Source organism: Sander lucioperca, chromosome 22, assembly GCF_008315115.2.
Source record: "Sander lucioperca isolate FBNREF2018 chromosome 22, SLUC_FBN_1.2, whole genome shotgun sequence".
Taxonomy (NCBI): Eukaryota; Metazoa; Chordata; class Actinopteri; order Perciformes; family Percidae; genus Sander; species Sander lucioperca.
In genome coordinates this window covers 20,337,987-20,358,383 of record NC_050194.1, presented here as the reverse complement: position 1 = coordinate 20,358,383, position 20,397 = coordinate 20,337,987, and the positions used below count along the sequence as shown (strand labels likewise).

The 20,397-nt window shown below is 40.8% G+C and overlaps 1 protein-coding gene across 2 annotated transcripts in view; it reads right to left on the bottom strand.

The window, feature by feature from the left end:
* The window catches only part of LOC116061373 (glutamate receptor ionotropic, NMDA 2C-like), a 53,428-nt gene that overhangs the window by 3,811 nt on the left and 29,220 nt on the right, over positions 1-20,397 (bottom strand). Inside the window, exons 9-16 of one of the 2 annotated variants that reach the window (XM_035997691.1) lie at positions 15,546-15,563; positions 14,967-15,135; positions 12,410-12,563; positions 11,816-11,941; positions 8,459-8,688; positions 5,426-5,586; positions 4,034-4,221; positions 290-522 (exon numbers count right to left, since the gene is read on the bottom strand). In XM_035997691.1, the coding sequence (XP_035853584.1) occupies positions 290-522; positions 4,034-4,221; positions 5,426-5,586; positions 8,459-8,688; positions 11,816-11,941; positions 12,410-12,563; positions 14,967-15,135; positions 15,546-15,563 (1,279 nt within the window). The remainder of the gene's footprint in view (positions 1-289; positions 523-4,033; positions 4,222-5,425; positions 5,587-8,458; positions 8,689-11,815; positions 11,942-12,409; positions 12,564-14,966; positions 15,136-15,545; positions 15,564-20,397) is intronic. The other variant, XM_031315538.2, reaches the window with a different exon arrangement.

Here is a 20,397-nt window from a genome sequence, read left to right as displayed (position 1 = left end):
ATGTAAAACAGCATATTTCACTGAAAAAGCAAGCAAGCAAGCAACCACATAGAGTATAAATAATCAACCTGCCAATCTTTCAATATCTCAACTGAGCTGTTTACTCAACTCATCCAATCAGCCTCTTAACAAAATAATCAATGTAAAAATCAGTGAAGCAATTTCTCAACCCGACTTCCATTAACCAAGGAATCAGCAATCAAAACAACTGAGGAGTATCCCTAAACAACAAGCTACCTGGCTTAAAAAAACCCAACTATCAATCAAATGACTAATATGCAAATCTCACCCTACTGATGGCCAACAGGAAGTCAAGTTTGGGAGACTTGCGAAGGGAGTGTCGTAGTTTCCAATAAAGAAGGTGTTCCCAGGCAAAGACCAGCATGCTGAGGCCCATGGCCACTAGCAGCATGTAGAAGACGCCTGCCATGTTGTCAATGTCCAGCTTGCTGCTCATTACTTCATTCTTTTCGTTCTGGCAGATGCCTGACAACCACACCGTCTCCAAGCGCTGGGTGTCTCCTGATGGGACAGAGGCATATGGGAGGAAAAAGGGAAGAAAGAGAGAGTATGGGATACCTGACAAAGTGAAGAAGAGAAAGAGATATGACAGCCTACAATAACCTGAAGATAACCATCTCTATTGTCTTGGATGTGTTATACAGTGCATACAGTTGTTGTTGTTGTTGTTGTTTCTCTGCTCCTTCACATGTCAAAGTGTCCTAGCCTAGAAAGCTAGACGCACCCTAGCGGCAGCAAATGGAATTTGCAGCCAGGGGGTCTAGCAACTCTCCGTTGGCTTGCGAGCTGGAACAACCAAACTCTGGCCGGGCCAATCACATTGTGTATAGAGTCGGTGGACGGGCTTATGGCTGCTGCTGCTGGGGAACAGCGGTCTTTCGAATCGGCTTTGACCGCGACTCTGGAAGACTTGGAGTTAAAGCCCATGTTGCAGGGTTTATTTTCTAATGAATTTGTGCAATTTGCTTGTTGGTAATAAACATTTAAACTGTTACCCAACAACATCAAATACAATGGATATCACAAAACGGAATAAAATACGAAAAAGTAGTACTATTTTACAGCGGTTTGCAATGATTCTCTTTTCCCCCACAATGCATTGCACTACGTCACGTTGGAGAGACGACAGACGAAAGCCCCTTCTCTGTTCACTGTCTATGGGCTCGTCTGTGCCACTGGTGTTGCAAAATATGGCTTTTGGTCTCGACCGAGTCCATGTGTCTTTATTATGTGTATAATAATATTGGAGGGAAAGTGAAACACAGCTTGGACGGGGATGCTGTTCGGCTTTTCACAAGTTTAGACAGCTAGCTACGCTGACGTTTGCTAACGTTAGCGCAACAGCGTTAGCCTGGACTGCTAGCTAGGTAAATATTACGACTGCCTTCGTTGTTTCTTATATCTGCGTCCACGTTGTCAACATAAGACATGTTGCGTTAGTGCTCCTTTTGTACCATCATTTTATTGAATGAAATGTTAAGCTTCGCTCCTACGAGATGGGTGGGTTTTTGTTAGCTACATACAAAGCTAACTGGCTATAGTTAGCCTGTATGCTAGCGGAATTAGCTAACGTTGCATAACCAGCCAACAACTTCATCAATCGGCAGTAGTTTCGGTAAGCTAACCACGACAGTATTGTCGCCCACAATCAACCTCTCCTGCTAAAAGCAGTCAACCTGCAGTGATGTTTGAAATAGAGACGCTTGTGGATGTGTTAGCTGTCGTGGTTAGCTCGCCGGAACTACTGCCAAAGCTGCTGGCTGGCTACGCAACATTAGCTAATTCCGCTAGTACAGGCTAACTATAGCCAGTTAACTTTGTGTGTAACGTAGCTAACAAAAACCCACCCATCTCGTAGGAGCGAAGCTTAACATTTCATTCAATACAATTATGGTACAAAAGGAGCACTAACGTCACATGTCTTATGTTGACAGCGTGGACGCAGATATAGGAAACAATGAAGGCAGTCATAATATTTACCTAGCTGTCTAGGCTAACGCTGTTGCGCTAACGTTAGCAAAACGTCGGCGTAGCTTTAGCTAGCTGTCTAAACTTGTGAAAAGCCGAACAGCATCCCCATCCAAGTAATAAATAAACACTAGGCAAATATGTTGTTACTGGAGCTAGTAGGGTCCATCAAAACGTGAGATATCTAATCGAAAATGTGTTTACAACGTCGGGGGATTTCACAGGTGGGACTGACTGACAAGTTAGCCCATAGCTAGCATGATGCCTTTTATTTCTAGATCTAGCTAGATTACCAGTACTTATCTGAACTAATGACATGATCACTGTCACTAAATATAAAGAAAACATTGACTTTCACTCGGTGCTATTCACTGACAGTAAAAACACCTCTTCCACCTCTTCCTCATCCCAGTCAGTCACCATAGTTCTAGTACTAGGCTGAGGCACGTCTCCCCAACGTGACGTCATCACCGAATTGCGTTGAAAAACCCACTAAACGACTAAAACGCTAAAAACTGGCCTTTAACACTATTTGGTGACATTTTTAACAATGATATACATATGTTGAGTGCTTTATGTACCCATTAATCAACAGTGGTGGTTAACCTGTAACATGGGCTTTAAGCTTTTCTTTGAGACAAGAACAAAGAACGGCACTGAAGTCATTCTTAAAAAAGGAAGATGTGTTCGGAGTTTTGCCGACCGGATACGGCAAAAGTTTAATCTATCAACTGGCTCTGCTACCTTCTTCTTTGCTCTGCTTGGTTGTAGCGCTATCCTATTGCATGCAGAGAGAATTTGAAAGACAACCGTTTCTCCCGCCCCTCGGATTGAGCCCTGTCAATGGTGAGTTCCCAGACCCAACATCTTGATGTGGGTCTGGCTTGTCAGGCTAAAAGTGTCCCTGAGCAAGACACTGAAAACCCAAGTTACTCCTACTACTAGGATGGGTTAAACTGCAGAAATAAAACTTCACTCCATTGTACTGTGTGTATGTGACTATTAAGAATAAAGTTTTTGTTTTTTTAAATAATGCGGAAGGGTCTGAAATATCAAAGCAAAATGGATGCTTAATGCCAGCCAAAGTCAAGACGATTAAAAGCTAATTTAATAGGATATAGTGCTATATTGACCATTCACTACGCTGCATTCATACAACAGTCTTGAATTGTCTGATGACAGGAACGCTTGGAGAATCTTTTCCTTTATCACCATTCCAGTTTAGCTTTAATAAAAATCTGATGTTATGATTTCCTTGTTTTGATGTTAAGTATTCTTGTACTACCAAATTACTACTACGTATGTACAAAATGAGCTACAATTCCTACACTCTAAACGCTCTTGTCTTCTAAAGTAATTTCTTCTTCATGCTTTTGTCAGCGTAAAAGCATCTTGCCATGCCAACGAAGCACCTATTGAACGAGAAAAAATTCTAGTGTTTAAACACATCACCATTAGCTATCATTGACACATAAGCTACTCCTCCAGGCCTCTGAACAGGTGGCGACCTCTTGAGCTGCGTCCTCCCCAGTGGCCCTCAGAGAGCACGGCCCATTTTATCTCTCAGTTAGCGTATGTTGACCATAAACACACTATTTATTATATCATCGTGGAAAGCTCAGAGTGAGCTGCGAATGTGTGTGTGTGTGTGTGTGTGTGTGTGTGTGTGGGTTGCTCTTAAGCTCTCAGAGGAGGGAGGATATTAATTCCACACTGGCGGCTGTCATGGTGAGTGTGTTTGTGTGTATATAGGTAGGAAGGATATGTGTGTGTGTGTGTGTGTGTGTGTGTGTGAGTGTGTAGTGGTAGATAATCATATCCCTAACACTCCCTGCTGTTCTGCAGGATATTAACTCTTCCCTGTAAGCCCACTTCCCTGCTGACACAGCACACATTGAACTGGACAGACGCCAATTCCACGGTTCACATACAGCGTGCCAGTCAGACAGAAATAAATACAAACAGATAAAACACAGGAAAGTGTACAGTAAGAGTGTGTGTGCTGGCACGGGTTGTGCATTTTATCATGTAGGGTTTGGATCACCGTCTCCAAGGAACTGCAGCAGTGCAAGGTCAATAGGCCGTTTCCAGCGGGAGTCCTTCTGCAGAGCAATGCCGTATCCTGTGGTGGCAAACACTTTCCCGCTGCCGATGGTCACCAGCTTGCAGCCTTCGTCCTTCCCGGCCATGTAGTTCAAAACAGCAGCGTCGTAGATGAAAGCTTCCAGCTTCCTGCATGCAAACAGATCGTCTGAGAGAATGTTTAGCTCCTACAAAGTTTAACAAGTTCTTACATCGTGTTAGAATTATATTTATATCTCTATGTTTCTCCCTTAAAGGATCCTGCAGCATCAGTGGTTTTGCATGTTCTACGCCATTAAATAGTGGTGTATACTTTACATTGCTGCTGACCACTTTCAAGTACACCACAGGTTTTTAGACTGTTCCCACCTTGCAGGCTGCTTGCAGAGACTTGAAACTAGCTTGAGATTGGTAATCCATCACAGTAAACATTTAGTCAGCTCTTTATAGAAATGTTATGACAAAATTGCATGTGATAGTACCAGCTGTGAGCAGAGACTACGTGCTCATATTAGCTATTTAGTATAAACAAAAAGAACATAAGGTGAGGCTGATGGAAAAGTCGAAAGTCATTAGTTTTGCAGGTATTTGGTCACAAACCAAAGTATTGGACACATTTACATTTTGAACCTCTTGTACTTGAATGTCTGTACAAAAATGTGTGCCAATGTGAGAGATATTGACATATTGCCATTTACAACGGATAAGTAAAAATGGAAACCTGACCTGCTGGTATTTTTAGATTAGAAGTAAGGGAGTAAGGGGATCACCAAATTCCTTAGGATTCCTCTGGTGACCATGAATATCTTTACCAAACCGTATGGCAATCAATCCAACAGTTGTTGAGATGTTTCAGTCTGGACCAACTGGCCGACATTGCACCACTAGTGTGGCTAAAATTGAAGGTAAAATTTACCTAACCCTAACCCTAAAATTAAAGGTAACAAAATATTCACACTAATGGATTAACTGTTTCAGGTCTCTGAAAGTAAATTGTTATTCCACACTGGCAAAAAGAAAACAATCAAACAACATAAAGTACACTGTACACAATTTGTAGTTAAAGGGATGAAAATGTGCACAATTACTCCAAGTGTGTTTTTGGTGAAGGTTAGATGTTTGATAGCACTTTTCTATACAAAGTAAGCAGCACTAGACATGATTTTATTTTATCTAAAAATACACCCATCACATTGGCCTAATTTACAAATAGTTGCTACAACACAAAGCAAATCTCTGCTGTATTACTCAAATTATGATCATTATTACTCATGTCTTCAATGGCAGGAGGATCAGTTCAATTTAACCTCTAATCTAATTGTGTAATACAGTTAAAATGTTAGTAAAACTGTACCCGTTTTTGAGGCTTTCTAGAGCTTCTTCCACCCCCTTCTGGTTGTATTTTATCATGTGTGTGTGCATGTCGGGGTAGTTGCTGCGGATGTTCCTCTCTGTGCTCCCGTTTGGGACCGTCCCGAAGCGGAAAGGAGGGTAATGCTCATGTGGTTTCTGGAACTGTAGGGAGACACAGGATGAGAGGAAAGGGAAAGGAGGCAAGAAGATATGAGGAGAGGGAGACAAGAGAATAGAGGGAAGTAGGAGAGGAAGAGGTTTGGTAAGGAGAAGGGGGGAGAGAGAAAAGTGAGTAAGGATAACATGAAAGGAGAGGAGAGAGACTGAAGGGAGCGAGAGCAGAATAGGGGAGGATGGGAGAGAGGAGGAGCCAACAGAAAGAAAAAGGCAATAAAAGAAAAGGATGAAAGGGATGGGAGGTAATAAGGAAAGAAATGAGAGGGTGACAGAAGGGGGGATGAGAAGAGAAAAGAGGAAGGGAAGAGATTTTAAACAGTAGAGAGGGAAAAGAGTAGAAGAAAGTGAAGATATGAGTGGGAGGAAAAAGGGTGAGTTGGGTAAGATAGAAAGGGGGGACTCAGAGGAGAGTAAGGAGAAGTAGGGCACGATGAAAGATGAGAGGGAGAAGGAAGTAAGTGGAGAGAGAGCAAAGGACAAAAGAGACAGGGAAAAGGCGAGGAGAGGAAAAGAGAAGAGGAAAGGAAACAGGAGAAAAGAAAGAGAGGAGATAAGAGTGGAGGAAAGGAAATAGAAAAGAAGAGAAGAAATGGGAAAAAAGAGAGGAGATAGAAAAGGAGAAACATGGAGATGAAAAGAAGGAAAAGAAAGGAGAGAATGTAAGAGAAAAAAGGAGAGGAGAACGTAAAGTAAAAATAAAGAAGAAAGTAAAAAACAGAAAAGCAAAAAGGGACCAGAATGAAGACATGGGGTGGAGAGGAGTAAAGAGGACGAGGGACTACTCAGTTAAATGAAAGACTGATTTAATCAGCAGCCAAACTCAATGTGGATTGAATGGACTCCATTCAGTTCACCTCCAGTTGATTAAATCTGATATAACAACACACATCTGTTTGAATCATTTCGCAGCCCACAGATGATCCTAATCCAGTTCAATTTGTACCTGATTGAAGTTCACATTTCACGAGCAGATGTATTAATGCAGGATGAAGCAGAAATACGTCTCTTAGAGCTCAATTAGACTGTAAACAGGAAATATCTATTAATCTTGCTTACAGCGTTGACCTTTTGAGCACAAATGAACGGGACAATCAAAATGGGAGCGTGTGAGTCAGTGTGTGTGTATTCATGTTAATATAATCACTGTTCAGCTGCAATTGCAATGGATTCAGTTGGGATGTTACACGCCTTTTTTTTTTTTATCAGCTGTTTGAACAAAATCAAAAGTTATCGAAGTAAGTGAGAAATTAAAGGATAGGTTCTAATTTTTAAAGTCTTAACACAATGCTTACATGCAGATAACCTATATGAAGGCACTGGCCCTCCCTCCATGCCACCAGTGTCCGGATTTGATAAATACAACGCAGCGGGGGAATTAACAGCTCTGTGAGGAGGAGTGGAAATTCTGGACCTTCCACTCTGCTCACATACATTCGTTATTGAAACACAGACAGATAGGCAACTGAACACTGTTTATTGACAGTAACGTGCTTGCAAGAAAAAAAAGAAAAAAAAACAGCAGTGACACAGTGATAAGCTTGACTTTCCGGTGGCCGTGAATTTGTCTACATTGATAATAAAGAATTAATGGACATTTACTTGCTGCTCATTAATTGGTGGTTCATTATGCTGCTGCCGGTGTTATCATTTTCTATCTATTTGGGTCAACTGCATTTTGAATCAGGTCTAATTATCCTCGGGTTTATTCAGATCAGGTTCCGACTATCCTCAGGTCCCTTCGGATCGTGTTTCTGTTTAAAAAAAAAAGATTCATGCTTGTTAGGTTTGGGATGTTTTTTTTGTTTTTTTTTACAGTTCTGTTTCGGATAAATACTTCAACATTGTAGGGAAGTTGGAAAGTACTGAGAGATGGACTAACACATTGATTTTCATCTTTTCATGGCATTTATTCACAATAGGAAAGATATAGAAAAACATTAGCCTTATCCTTTAAACCTGCGAGATGTGAACCCAGCCAGCCTACGACCTAAACCCGCCTAATCCTTTGTCGTGTAGGATCTCTGAATTAAGGGGCAGCTGAGGTTGTGTTGTGCAGGGTAATTTATATTAGTCCCTTATGCTGTGGGATATAATGCATCTGCATAACGTTAATATAGTCAGCTAATACAACCATAGATCACTGAGGTGGCACTGCTGATCCCTGCCAGGGAGTTGTTTTAACTCTGTGAAGAATGAAATGCTTTCTTGTGAAGCTCCTCTGAGGCTCTGTTTCCAGGTTTAGTGTGTGTGTGACTGTGTGTGTGTGTGTGTGTGTGTGTGTGTGTGTGTGTGTGTGCCACGCATTTAAGTGGTAGAAAAAGTCTGCGGGTGTTGTTTTTCCTCTGTGGCTTGACTGTTTTTAATCGCTTGACATTTCGCAAGCTTGTTTTAACAGTGTGAGCGAGTCGAGAGATGGAGACAGCACATGGGGAATATTGATAGACGGACCAAAAATACTGACAGGACAAGTGGAGACTCAGACACCATCTGTATTGACAGAAGGCAGTAATTGATTAGTCATTCATGCCACTGGGCTCTCCACTGATAGGAAAGGAACAGAGACAATCACAACAAAGTCCTTTTACTTGACTTCATCTTGAAGGCTTTTGGCTAGTCTTTTGTTTCTCTTCCGTTCATGGTTTATAAGCCAATGCAGAGTGATGAACAGAGAAAAGAGGAGATGATGCAGCTGGATTTAAACACAAAGACGTGGTTTGCTCTGTATCTCACAGCTCCACAAAAACAGCATGCTTTCTGTATGTCTGCGTGGACACTCAATAAATGTCCTGCCTTATAATCACATACAAACTGTAATTACGAGGTTATTATTCTGAGTGTTGTTTATTCAGTCTCTTACCTTCTTGTCAGAGAGCCCAGACACTGTGTCGATATATTGCTCCTGGATCATGAAGGCAGCCAGGTTGGCAGTGTAAGAGGCCAGGAAGATGACAGCAAAGAAGGCCCAGACCAGGACCATGATCTTACTGGTTGTTCCTTTAGGGTTTTCAATGGGGACCGAGTTGTTGAAGACAATGCCCCACAACAGCCACACTGACTTCCCAATGGTGAACGTCGGACCACCAGGAGCTAAGGAAACAGAGGGAGGAGTGAGTCAGAGAGGCTGTTGCCGTGTAACGAGGTATTTTATTCAATATGGAGACATCCTTAGCCCAGAGTGAAAAAAGAAGGGGCTCTGTAGGGGAATTTCTTTAAAGAACTGATTCATGTCCAAAAAGACAATGGTGTGCTCAAGGAGTAAGTCTTTAGATACACTCAAGAAAAAAACACTGATTCTCTTGAAGATTTTCATAAATGTTAGAAATACATTTTAGTGGTCTAGTGATATCTAGACATGTAGAAAGTTTTAGTTTTATTTGCCTGGGTGCCTGAATACAAAAGAGGTGAATGGAGAAGAAGAAAATCAACGGCAACATCTCTTCCAAAAAACAGCACATTTGCTACTCTTCAGAAAGTTTTCATTTCTCATTCTCCTCCAAACTAACACGTAAGTGCCTATCCATTGGCAGCACTATAGATAGACATTGTCAGTGGCCTTTTCAAACCAGTACAAATTGTAAAAATAAAAGTTTGTTTTCTTACTGAACACAGCTATGGTTAAAGCTTGGTTGGGTTTAGGCACAAAATAGTCTTGCATTGCCAGACCTTCCTCCACAGCGCTGCGGAGGACGGTCTGGCTAGTCCACACAGCATTCTGGGATGGGAGAAAACGTGCTGTGGTATATTGGCTTGTCTTTGAACCAATCACAATAGTCTTGGGCGGTGCTAAGCGCCGCACGGAGCCCGGGTGCCATTTCAAAATAACCTCGGGAAGGAACTCGTTTTGGTCGAACATATGTTGGTTCAAAAGTTGTTTTAGTTGTGCAACAGAAAACTCAGATTGGACAGATTTTTGAGGAGCAGTTAACCATAGTCCTTATAAATCGATCGGAGTTTAAAATTACAACACAATGAAAGCGTAAGGTAACGACCGTAACGGACATCTGGCCGAAGAGAAGTCACCCAACTTTTGTATTCATGAAAATAGCAACATTTCAAAGTGGCTTGTTTGGTGCATATTTTTTCATGTAGCTCTCAGTCTCGGCCCTCCTTCGCTACCAGATGGGTCTGACCCATGAGTTTGCTGGGGGGCAGAGGGAGCACTGCCCCCTTGGTGGCTGAAACAGGTAATTGCATTGTTTAAAAAAAATTGTGGAATAATTACATCTGGCATGACCAGATATTTTATAAATATCTTAAATAACACAAAACAACTAAATGGTGGTAGGTAATACATCAGATTTTATATACTGCTTTAGTAAAAAAAATATTACCTGGCTGACGATGGGAGCAGCAGGACGCAAAAAACGAAAATGACTGTTGCACTAGTCTGGACATCTTGCCATGCCAACCTTGCAATAAAGGTTTCCTAAATGCCATGTATATAAATGTGATGTCAGCTTACTAATTGATTGCGGGTTTTGTGTAGATTTGGACTTTTATACGTTTATTCCACTTTGTTTAAACGGCGAAGTTCACCTCGTTCACCTGTTTGGAGCTGGCTGGTGAATGTGACGCTCGTATAGGCCTTGCTGGAAACACCGTGACCGTTTTTGTGGATCTACTGATCGCTGTGGATTACTTTTATTCAGTGTCATTGGACCACCGTCTGTCTATTGTGTTCCAAAACAGCCGTGCCGCGATTGGATTTCATAAGGGCGAATTGTTAAATTGTTACAATGTAATTTAAAATCTGCTTTACAAATAAACATATATGTTTTGGAATATAATGTTCAGCTTCAGCAGCGTTACTTATGTGCTAAAATATACAATGACTGAGGAAGCCTAGTGACAAGTCCATAGCAACCAGTGTTGAATTAGTTATTTCCCAGCGTCCTTTGCTGAATGGTCTCAATGTTTTATTGTTTTATTTCATGTGAATACTAGTTTACTAGAGGAGTAACTTAGTATTTGAAGTAATGTAGTAATGCATGAAGTGTGCATTTAGTTTCCATGCTTATTGTGTTTCCACAACAATGTTAGTGAGTAAATCTACTGAAATGTCCACCACACCATAACAGAGGAGTGTGATGTGTAAGATGAGAATGCAGAGGTTAACTCCTATATGTCATGGCTGTAAAAATCAAATGGCATCTGTATATCTTTGCTAAGCATAAACTAGCACATAAGGGGAGGGTCATGCCTCTTTTTCAAGTCATTTTGAAGGGTCATAGAAAAATTATTATTGGCGAGGGGAGGGTCAAGTCTTTTTAGCCTAAAGGTCCCAAAAGTCCTCCGGTGGCCCCTTAAATAAATAACGAGTAAATTGTAGTGGAAATAAATCTAAATCCAAAACTATCTTCATAGCCTCTAGAGGTACATGAGAAAAAAAAATCTTGTAATTTGGGTGAAACAACCCTTTACGTCTACAGTCAACATATTTTGCCATAGATGTTGACTGTCAGTGTGATGATTTTAAGTCACATATTTGTTTTGACACATTCTCTCATCAAGCAAAACATGTCTACAGTTCATCATGTAAGTATTCATGAGCCATCTCATGCCCTTCTGCAAACTTTCAAACAACAGAACAATTTCACAGCCTCAGCCCGTTTCCATCGCTCTCTGCCACCGTTGTTCTTGTGCAGCAACGGAGGGTGCCACCGCCATCAATCACACTTCGATTAGCGCAGCGACGAATGCTAATTAAAACAGGAAAATGACCTTTCGGACCCGTAGACGAGGCACGCTCTGTCAGCGCTGCATTCTGGGATTGATTAGCCCTCTCCCCAAAATCCTGTTGAGGAACTTTTAACGTTGCAGGACGTGCAGACTGGGCTGGATTTAGCGGCATGCACGCAGGCTTACAGTCAAGTGCTTTGTAAGATGCAAAGTAAGTACATTTCATGGATGGATGTTTTTCTTTTTTTCACAGCTTCTGGCTATTTTTTAAAGAAATATATACAAATACCTAAAGTTATTCTTTCCGTATTATACTCAGAACACAGCAGACATCGCAAAATATGATATATATATATATATATATATGGGTTTTATATGGGTATCTGTGTGATAAATATGGACTTTACTCGAGTTTACCTCTTGTTTACCTCTGTAGTGATGATGCTGTAGTGACCATTCACTCCTCTATCATCCACTGTACTCAGGGGAAATAACCTCTACCAGTAAAAGTGAAACAAATAGGTTTAAAACTCACATTTGGCGCTGACCAGACTGCGGTTGTAGCCGACTGGACTTAAGTATTCGAACACAAAAACCGTCACCGCCACCACGGTCAGGCACATCACAAACATCATGACCCAAACTGCTGGGCTGTAGGGCTCTGAAGGAGGAGGAGGAGGAGGAGAAGTGAAGGAACAAACATAAAGGATTAAAGTAAGTCTCTTTTGTACTTCCTGCTTCTTAACCTCAGCCTGTGATGGGGGTCACCATATGTGGTACGAGGATAGCAAGATGAGAAAATGAGAAGAGAGAAATACACTGTTAAGGATTTTGTGCTGAATATTGTTGTTTGGGGTTTGGAAAAGGGATTTAGGTGTGTGTGCGGTACGTGAGGGGATTTAGTTGTAGGCTACAGTTATCGGCAGGATAAAAGCTTAATGGGAAGTTTCCTGAAGCGTCTGCAGAGACAGAACTCGTTTAAGTAGGCCATCCTGGGAGAAAGTGGTGAGAAAGAAGATGGCAGCAATATTGGCTTACACATACTGTACATCAAACTGCAGGATAATGGATGTTATGGCCGGTTTGACCCAACAAATGGATGTAGAATAATCAGTTGTTTTTTTCTTACCAAGAAAGGCAGATGGGGAAACTGTCCCATTGCTGCGGGCTACCATGACGCTGATGCCTGTCTCAACAAACGGTACGGAGAAGTCGATGATTTCCGAACGCTCCTCATTGATAGTGAGAGAGCCAATGGCCATGTCAGCTCGTCTATACACAACCTGAGAAGAGAACAACAGACAGAAATTAAAGTAAAGCACTGTAGAGGCATTGGTAGTTGTCAGTGGTGTAAAAAATGATTTCCTTTATTTATTCAGTAAACTATTTTTGCTTACTGTATAATTTTGTGAAATAGACCTGAATGAGTATATATCATCATAACTTCCCAGTGTCCCAAGCTCGTCTTTGCTGGAAAGAGAGCAAATTCTGAATTTCATGAGCAATCCTTTTCGAACATTGAAAGCCACAATGCAGCAAACTGTGTGCTCTACAGTAAGAGATGGCTCTAATCACGGCTGTCTGAAGAGATGCGAAACATATTTGTCTCATCATCCAAGCATCTAGAGAGAGAGATGCCAAGCTGCATCTCAGGAGTGCTCATCCAGGCTTGCTTTCCTGAAAATCTTGCAGAGAGAAATATGTTTTTATAAATGTAGCACACACACCACACACACACACACACACACACACACACACACACACACGCACACACACACACACACACACACACACACACACACACACACACACACACAGATACAGACTTAGAGCAAAGCGCCTGCAGGCACAGAAACACAAGCAAGAAGGCTCTCCTGAGGAACACCTGTTCAGGGTGTTTCACTTTCAGATGCGTTTGATGTGGCTTGGTGGGTGGGAGAAAAGTGTGTATTTGCTCCAAATGTGTATGCATGGCCTCACACCACTGACCTAGATAAAAACCCATCAAAGAAACACTTGGCCATGCAATGCTAGTGCCATTTAAGACACTGTGCATCATTACTGCCATCCACCAACTGTACTGGAGTCCAGATGTGGGGAGCTACTATATTACTTACAGCGACTCAAGCACTGCCCTTGTGCACAGCCTTGAGGTACTTACACCACTACATCAGCAACTGGGTTGACATCTTGCTTTATATTTTACAATTAAAACAAGAGAGAGGCTGATAAAATATGACTGTTGATGGACAGAAACCTTGTATCATTCCACTTTTCAGGAACCCAAACAGGAAAAACAGCCTGTTTAATCTTCAAAACTGCATTTTAGCCATTATAACTTTATATAACTTATAACTTATTCTCAGTTTATAGAGGAGCATGTAATCCTGCGACTGGTCTGGATGTACCAAAACTCGGTTTCACACGTTGTCCTGCTCCCTTTTGATGGGACTCGTGACTTAAAGTGCTCATATTATGCTTTTTGGCTTTTCCCTTTCCTTTATTGTGTTATATATCTTTTTTGTGCATGTAATAGGTTTACAAAGTGAAAAAGCCCAAAGTCCACCCCAAAGGAACCAACAGAAAGCAGTGTTCACAAAGTGCTCCAAACAGCTCTATTGTAGTCTGGCCTTTACTTCCGTGATGAACGTGCGTCACTTTGTAACATACGTTATAATGCTCGCCTAGCTAATAGCGTGGCACGCTAGTAATCCTTACCTGGGTAGTGTCAGGGCACGCCCTCGTACTCTGCTTCTGACTGGCTAGTAGTCCTTACCTAGCTACTGCACTCCCAACAAAGATGGAACAGAAGTGAGATGTCTCACTCTGTAGCTAAAACAGAGAGCTCAACACACAGGGTGAAAAGAGGAGCTGCAGCAATGTGCAGTACAACACAAATATGGTGGGTTTTTTTTAATTAAACCATGTAAACATATTCTGGTACAACCTCTAATTACAATTATTAACCTGAAAATGACCATAATATGAGCACTTTAAAGCTAATTTAAAGATTTGAAAGCTGCTCTCTCTCTCTTGGTGAAATTAAACTCATACTGACTCATCTGGTGGCAGCTGTTCAAATATCTAAATATATGAATAAGCATATTGGACTTTATCATATTGCAGTTCAGGAGCCTCCTGGATCAGTAAATAAGCAACCATTTGCCGAAATAAGTTTATGAAGTGATAATATATCAGTGTTGTGTTTACATTTTTGCTGCGCTGCCCCCAAGAGACAATCAGTTAATTCAGCTTTAAAGTAATGTCTTACTTTTGTTGTTTGACTTTGTATTTTGACTACATGGCGCTAAATTCATGCCTACAGCATATCTTTTAAAAGGGTATTCTTTTATTTCCCCCTGTTTTAAATATTGTTGTTTCTTGACCTCAACAGGATTATTTTGGTTAAATAAACTGAGAAGACAAATAAAGAACAGTAACTATCACTGCATATACTGCTGTTTTTGATGATATCTATAGTACAAACAACACTTACCTCTAATGTAATTAGGGCATGCCATAGCCCAAAGCTACACTTATTTTAGTAAGATCTGTGAATGAACATTTTTAAAACACCTTGCTCTAATAATCGTCTGTAGATGGCCACTATGCGACTCAACCCAGTCACACCAGCTGCTGCATTCAGGGACTTATCCTTCTTTAAATAACTCGGCCCTCAGTCTCACCTCCCCAATCATGCCGTTCCAAGTCCCACGAACCAGCTTGCCATGTTTCCCGTTGGTGACCAGGTAGAGGTCATAGGAGAACTTGATGGTGCGGGACAGTTTCTTCAATATGTCTATGCAGAAGCCCTTACAGCACAGTTTGATGTAGGACCCTGAATGGCCGATAATACTGAAAGAAGGATGAGAAAAAAAGCAGTGTCACACATACGGTAAATAAATACAGGTTGTTTTTTTTTTACATCTCAAAAAACCCGCTCTGGCAGCTGGGACTATATTTAGCTTTGTAAACTTGAAGCTATTGTTTTTCTTTGTTTCAGAGAGTGTGTGAGCTAAATAGTTGTGGGCTCTCATGCTGACAGTGACTACTGTTTACGGCAGTGAAGGGCAGGCGATGGCTGGTTCATTAGCTAAAATCAATGTCTATAACAAGGTGTCGATGGAGACAGAGGAGGCGCCAAAAAATTGCAAACACACACACACACACACACACAGAGGCAGTGTGGACAGTGGATGGTTGAGTGACTGTGATGGCCTCTAATCAAAGGCCATTAAGGTGTGTAGCATGTGAGAGACACTCACTTCCTCTGTGTGGCCTCTCTACTTAATGGGGTGTAGAAGAAGAGAACAGAAGGACAGGAAATGGTGAAAACATAATAGAATAAAAAATAACGGAGAGACACTAAAAGCAACAGTGGACAATAAAAGTTAAAAGCACACAGATTGAAAGACACGTCGACAAACGTCCTGAAAAAAAAAACAGCTAGGGATGGAAAAACTACAAGGCTGTGTGTGTGTGTGTGTGTGTGTGTGTGTGCATGCGTGCTAACGTGCGTGTGTGCTTAATTAAGATAACCTCAGCATGTCAAGAGTCAACACAAGCTCAAAAAAGAGCATGTGAGTGAATAAATGAGCGAGACATTGAATGGAAAAAGAGTCAAGCGAGTAATTAACATTCAAGTTGATTATTTTCAACGAGTTCATTTCAGGCACATTTTAAGTGTTTTTGAAAGGCTTGCTTTTTTCACAGGAGTCAATAGCTCTGATAAACGCTGCGTTAATTAATTGCTGCAGGAGCTGGCCACCTGTTGTAATTATACACACTCCACTAACAATACACACACACACACACACACACACACACACACACACAAAAACACACTTACATTGGGCCGTCTCTCCCCACCACACACACAAACACATGCACACATACAGTATCCTTTGAGGATTAGCAGCAGTTGGGTTGTGTGGTGTGTTCTTCATAAAATGCCCAGAAACTAGTGTAGCGTGGAGGGGAGCCCCATGAGGGAGTGGGAGGATTCTCAGGTGAACGATAGACAGGAAGCACACAAGAACAACCAGCCTGACAAGGCGGTGGCTTCAGTTTGGAGGGAAAGGAGGGCAAGAGCAAAGGAGAACCGATGGAGGAGGCGGAAGAAGAGGAGGAGCAGGATAATTGAAATAATCACCACTCTGATCATGTAAGAATACATGAGGTAAAGTGAAAGTCCTACAGTCAACGTGAGTGGGGACACTGTCATGTTGAATTCCGAATGCCACAAAGATGCAACTCCAAAACATAATTGTATGCTGTAGCAAGATTTACCTTGATTAGATCAAAGGGACCAAACCATTAAAAAGAGCCCCAGGCCAAAAGCACACAAAGATACAAGCAGTATATTCATACTGCAGTACACAATTTACTCCCAATGCCAGTTGCCAGTACAGGACGTTATGTAGCCTTTATGTAGCAAAGGGTGGAGGTCAAGGTGGTGAATTGATATGTAGTTCACTTGCCAATAATCTCCGTAAACACATATTTGCATAAGAATGCACAAGGCAACAGGAAATTAAAGAACATTAACCATTATCCAGGTTTTTCTAAATTTTTTAATTCATTAATTTTGGTTTGGGACAAAGCCTGTGTCCACACTCTTTTTACAATATAATGTGTTTAATTTACAATTATATTAAACCCAGAAAAGATTAGAGAACTAGCAAAATAAACAAAACATTTTTGCTGGCTATTTAATATTATTACTCAAGCAATTATTTGTTCATGAAAATTCTTGGCAATTCATTTTTTTCTCCAAAAACTAATCAAATTATCAACTAATTTAGCATCTGGTCACTGCATGTTGTGCTATATCACAAAGCCGAGATCTTTAAAGTAGGATTTTAGAGTGGTACTTCTGCTCTTAATCAGCGCAGAGAGGTAGGCTCAGTCTTCTGGCAAAGAAGGCCATCATCTGTCCAAAGACAGGATTTTTAATGAGCAAGACAAAAAGTTCTAATCACCCTAAACATCTGCTCTGTGGGGAAGCTGCTCCGACCATACAGCAAGATTAACTGATTTAAATAGCAGCAGTCCTCTCACCCTCTCTCTTTCCTTCTCCCTGTTTGTTGGTCACCGTCCAAATGGGACATGCCAGCCTGAGAGAAATGGTGAAAGAGAAACAGAAAGAGGGTAGGATGGGATAACATTGTCCCATGCTATGACAGATGTCCCCATGTTGGACAGATAAATCTTCTTTACTGGCAATCAATGTGCCATCGCGCCCAACAACAGCCGCACATATCTCTCTCTGTAATTAATGTGCCAGCCATGGTCAGCTCTGCAATCTGCATAACTGACACACACACACACACACACACACACACACACACACACACGTGGAGTCACCGAAGTGAACATGAACATGGCATTTACAGGCTGAATTGTTTGTTTTCTGTTGTTCAATTGATGAAAGGTGATCAACACAAGTTATGGTGTTACATGTGAGGTTTGCTGGGTAAAAGTTACCAAACAGTCCAAAACATTACATTCTTAATCAACACTTCAATTAAAGAAGTAAGACATTTTGGGAAATACATCGTGAGTGTTAGATGAGAAGATCGAAACCACTCTCACAGACTTCTCATCTAATGCTCTTCCTTTAAAATATAACATACTTAAGCTTATTTTTTGACGTAAATCAATATGTTTTCTTATTTCTACCACTCTTTCCATCTCTTTGTCGTCATTGTACTTTTGTCTAAGTAGTGTAAGCTTAAAATATGACAAATTAAAAGCTTTTTCACACCTATAGTTAATTTGCTCTGGTCCAAATCAGTTGATGACATTTTTAAACTTGGAGGGTTTCCCCTTGGTTTAGTTTCTTTTCACACAGAGACAAAATGCATCACTACAAACCATTTCACTTATTGGTCAGATGTTTCTGGGGCCGGAGCAAGAAAGTAAATACAGAAAGAAGTTCCTGTGTTCTGGACTAGTGCATATATCTGTGAGAGAAACATTGTTATGTAATTTAACAGCAGAGTTGGCATTAGCTCATAACTGTGGTAATAATCTAGGCAATATAACAGGCAAAACTATACCAGCAGAATGCCAAATGCGCCTGGAGAAAACCGGACTAAAAAGCATAGACATGAAGACACCACCATATATACCATAAAATCACCTCTGCTAAACAGCTGATGGTTCACATTTTTTCATCAAAAAATGTGGTAATTAAAGGAACTTAAGATGCATGCATGAAGGTTGCCACTGGATTTATTTGTTGTGCATTTTGTTTGGCAGCGGCCAAATGTTGTCATCTAAAAGTAAGATTTTTCAGTATGATCGTACTGTGGCAAATGGACCTGGCTGTACAATTGGTAGGGTTCTACTCTTGGGTAAACTCCGTGCTGCAGGTGAACAACATAGCAGCATAAATACATAGTAACATGATCAATAACAAGCTCAGAGAAAATCCTCCAGTGAGAATTAAGTTAGAAATAACAAAACTCCAGAGTGCAGAGAGGATCTACAGTAGGTGAAGGTTGGGCTCCTATCTTCAGCCACCTTAAGGCCTTAAATAAATGACCAAATCAGTGCAGTGAGGTGTAGTGGGTGTGACATTTAAAGGGCTGGCAGCAAATTTCAGGTTTTGTCTGTTCTCATGTGATTCCTGCATCTCTTGGTATGCTGAACAATATGTGCGTCCTCTGCTCACAATCACACATCATTAATAGATCCTTGGAAGGAGCACATTTCTTCTCTTGTGTTGTACCTCCAAATACTGTACTACAAAACAGCTGGAGAAGTCATTGCATTATGAATATTTTATTCTAAGTCCATAATTCAAACTGTCGGAGAATCAAAATCTCAGTTCCTCAGTTGCAAAGTTATTGTACACAGAAAACATGAAAGCTTTTAGAAACCTAATCTGCTCTCCTAGATGTCTCAAATATGCACACACATCATAAAGAAAACCATAAAAAGACTTTGTAATCAATAATTAGCATTTCATTTCACGCTGACGAACAAAGTAAACCACTTGAATTAAATACATAGATATTATAAATTAACACTATCTCGGAAGATCCAAGAAGAAACAACAATATGTCTGTGATCAGAAATATGTGTGCCACCTCTGACTTATTATTCCAAAATGATTGAAGAACAGCTGGTTTTATGCATCACTTTGTCTCAAATGTCATTTGCAAAGAACGGACTTTCAAATACAAATGAGAAACTGCAGACAGGAAGATGAAGAAGAGGTATTATGTGGTGTGTACTTCTCATAAGTCCAGGTACAAGTTATTGATGAAAAAGATCAGTTATAATGTTCAATTATATTCTAAATAAGTAAAGTCAGGAGCTAATGTCCCATCATGCACACTTGAAACAACCATCAATCTGAAACAAATAGACAGAGACCAGAGATCTTCATAACAACTGGGTTCAAATTTCCAGAAAAAAAAAAAAAAAAAGCTTGGCTCAGAGTGTATTAGTCATAATTTGAGCTCACATTTTTCATCTCAAAGGACATACACATTTTTCATCTCAAAGGACATACACTATTGATTTTAGCAGAAGACCGTCATGTTGTATAATATATTACAGACTTGTACTTCTCTTCTCAGTGTTTTTATCATGAAGACATTGCGTATTCCTGACGAGCACCAGTTGTTGGTAGTCAGAGGTAATAGCTGTTTAATTAAATACCTGTTTTCTGCCATGCTGCGCTCTGAGTTTGACACCAGAGGTGTGGTTTTAAAGTGCTTAGACACTCAGCACACACAATTACTCTGTGTTTAATGAAGTGTGGAGGTTTGCAGTGTCTACTCAGAACTAAACTGGGGCAGAAAAACAGGCACAAAACTGTTTAAATCAGAAACTTTCTGTTCAAATAAACAGTTGAGCCTGACTGAGCCTGAGTTCATTCCTGACACTAAAAACAGCAGCTAACAAAACAATTTCAATTCGAGTGTTTCCACTGTATGGTACGGCTCTGCTTAAGTCAACTCTATTCACTTTTTAGGTAATAGTACTTTTTCTTTTTTCGTTTTGTGAATACAACAATTGCGGTTGCTATTGATGATCGGCTTAAGTGGACTATGAGTTAAATTGCGGTCGCTATTGATGATCTTGGCTGATGATGATCTTGGC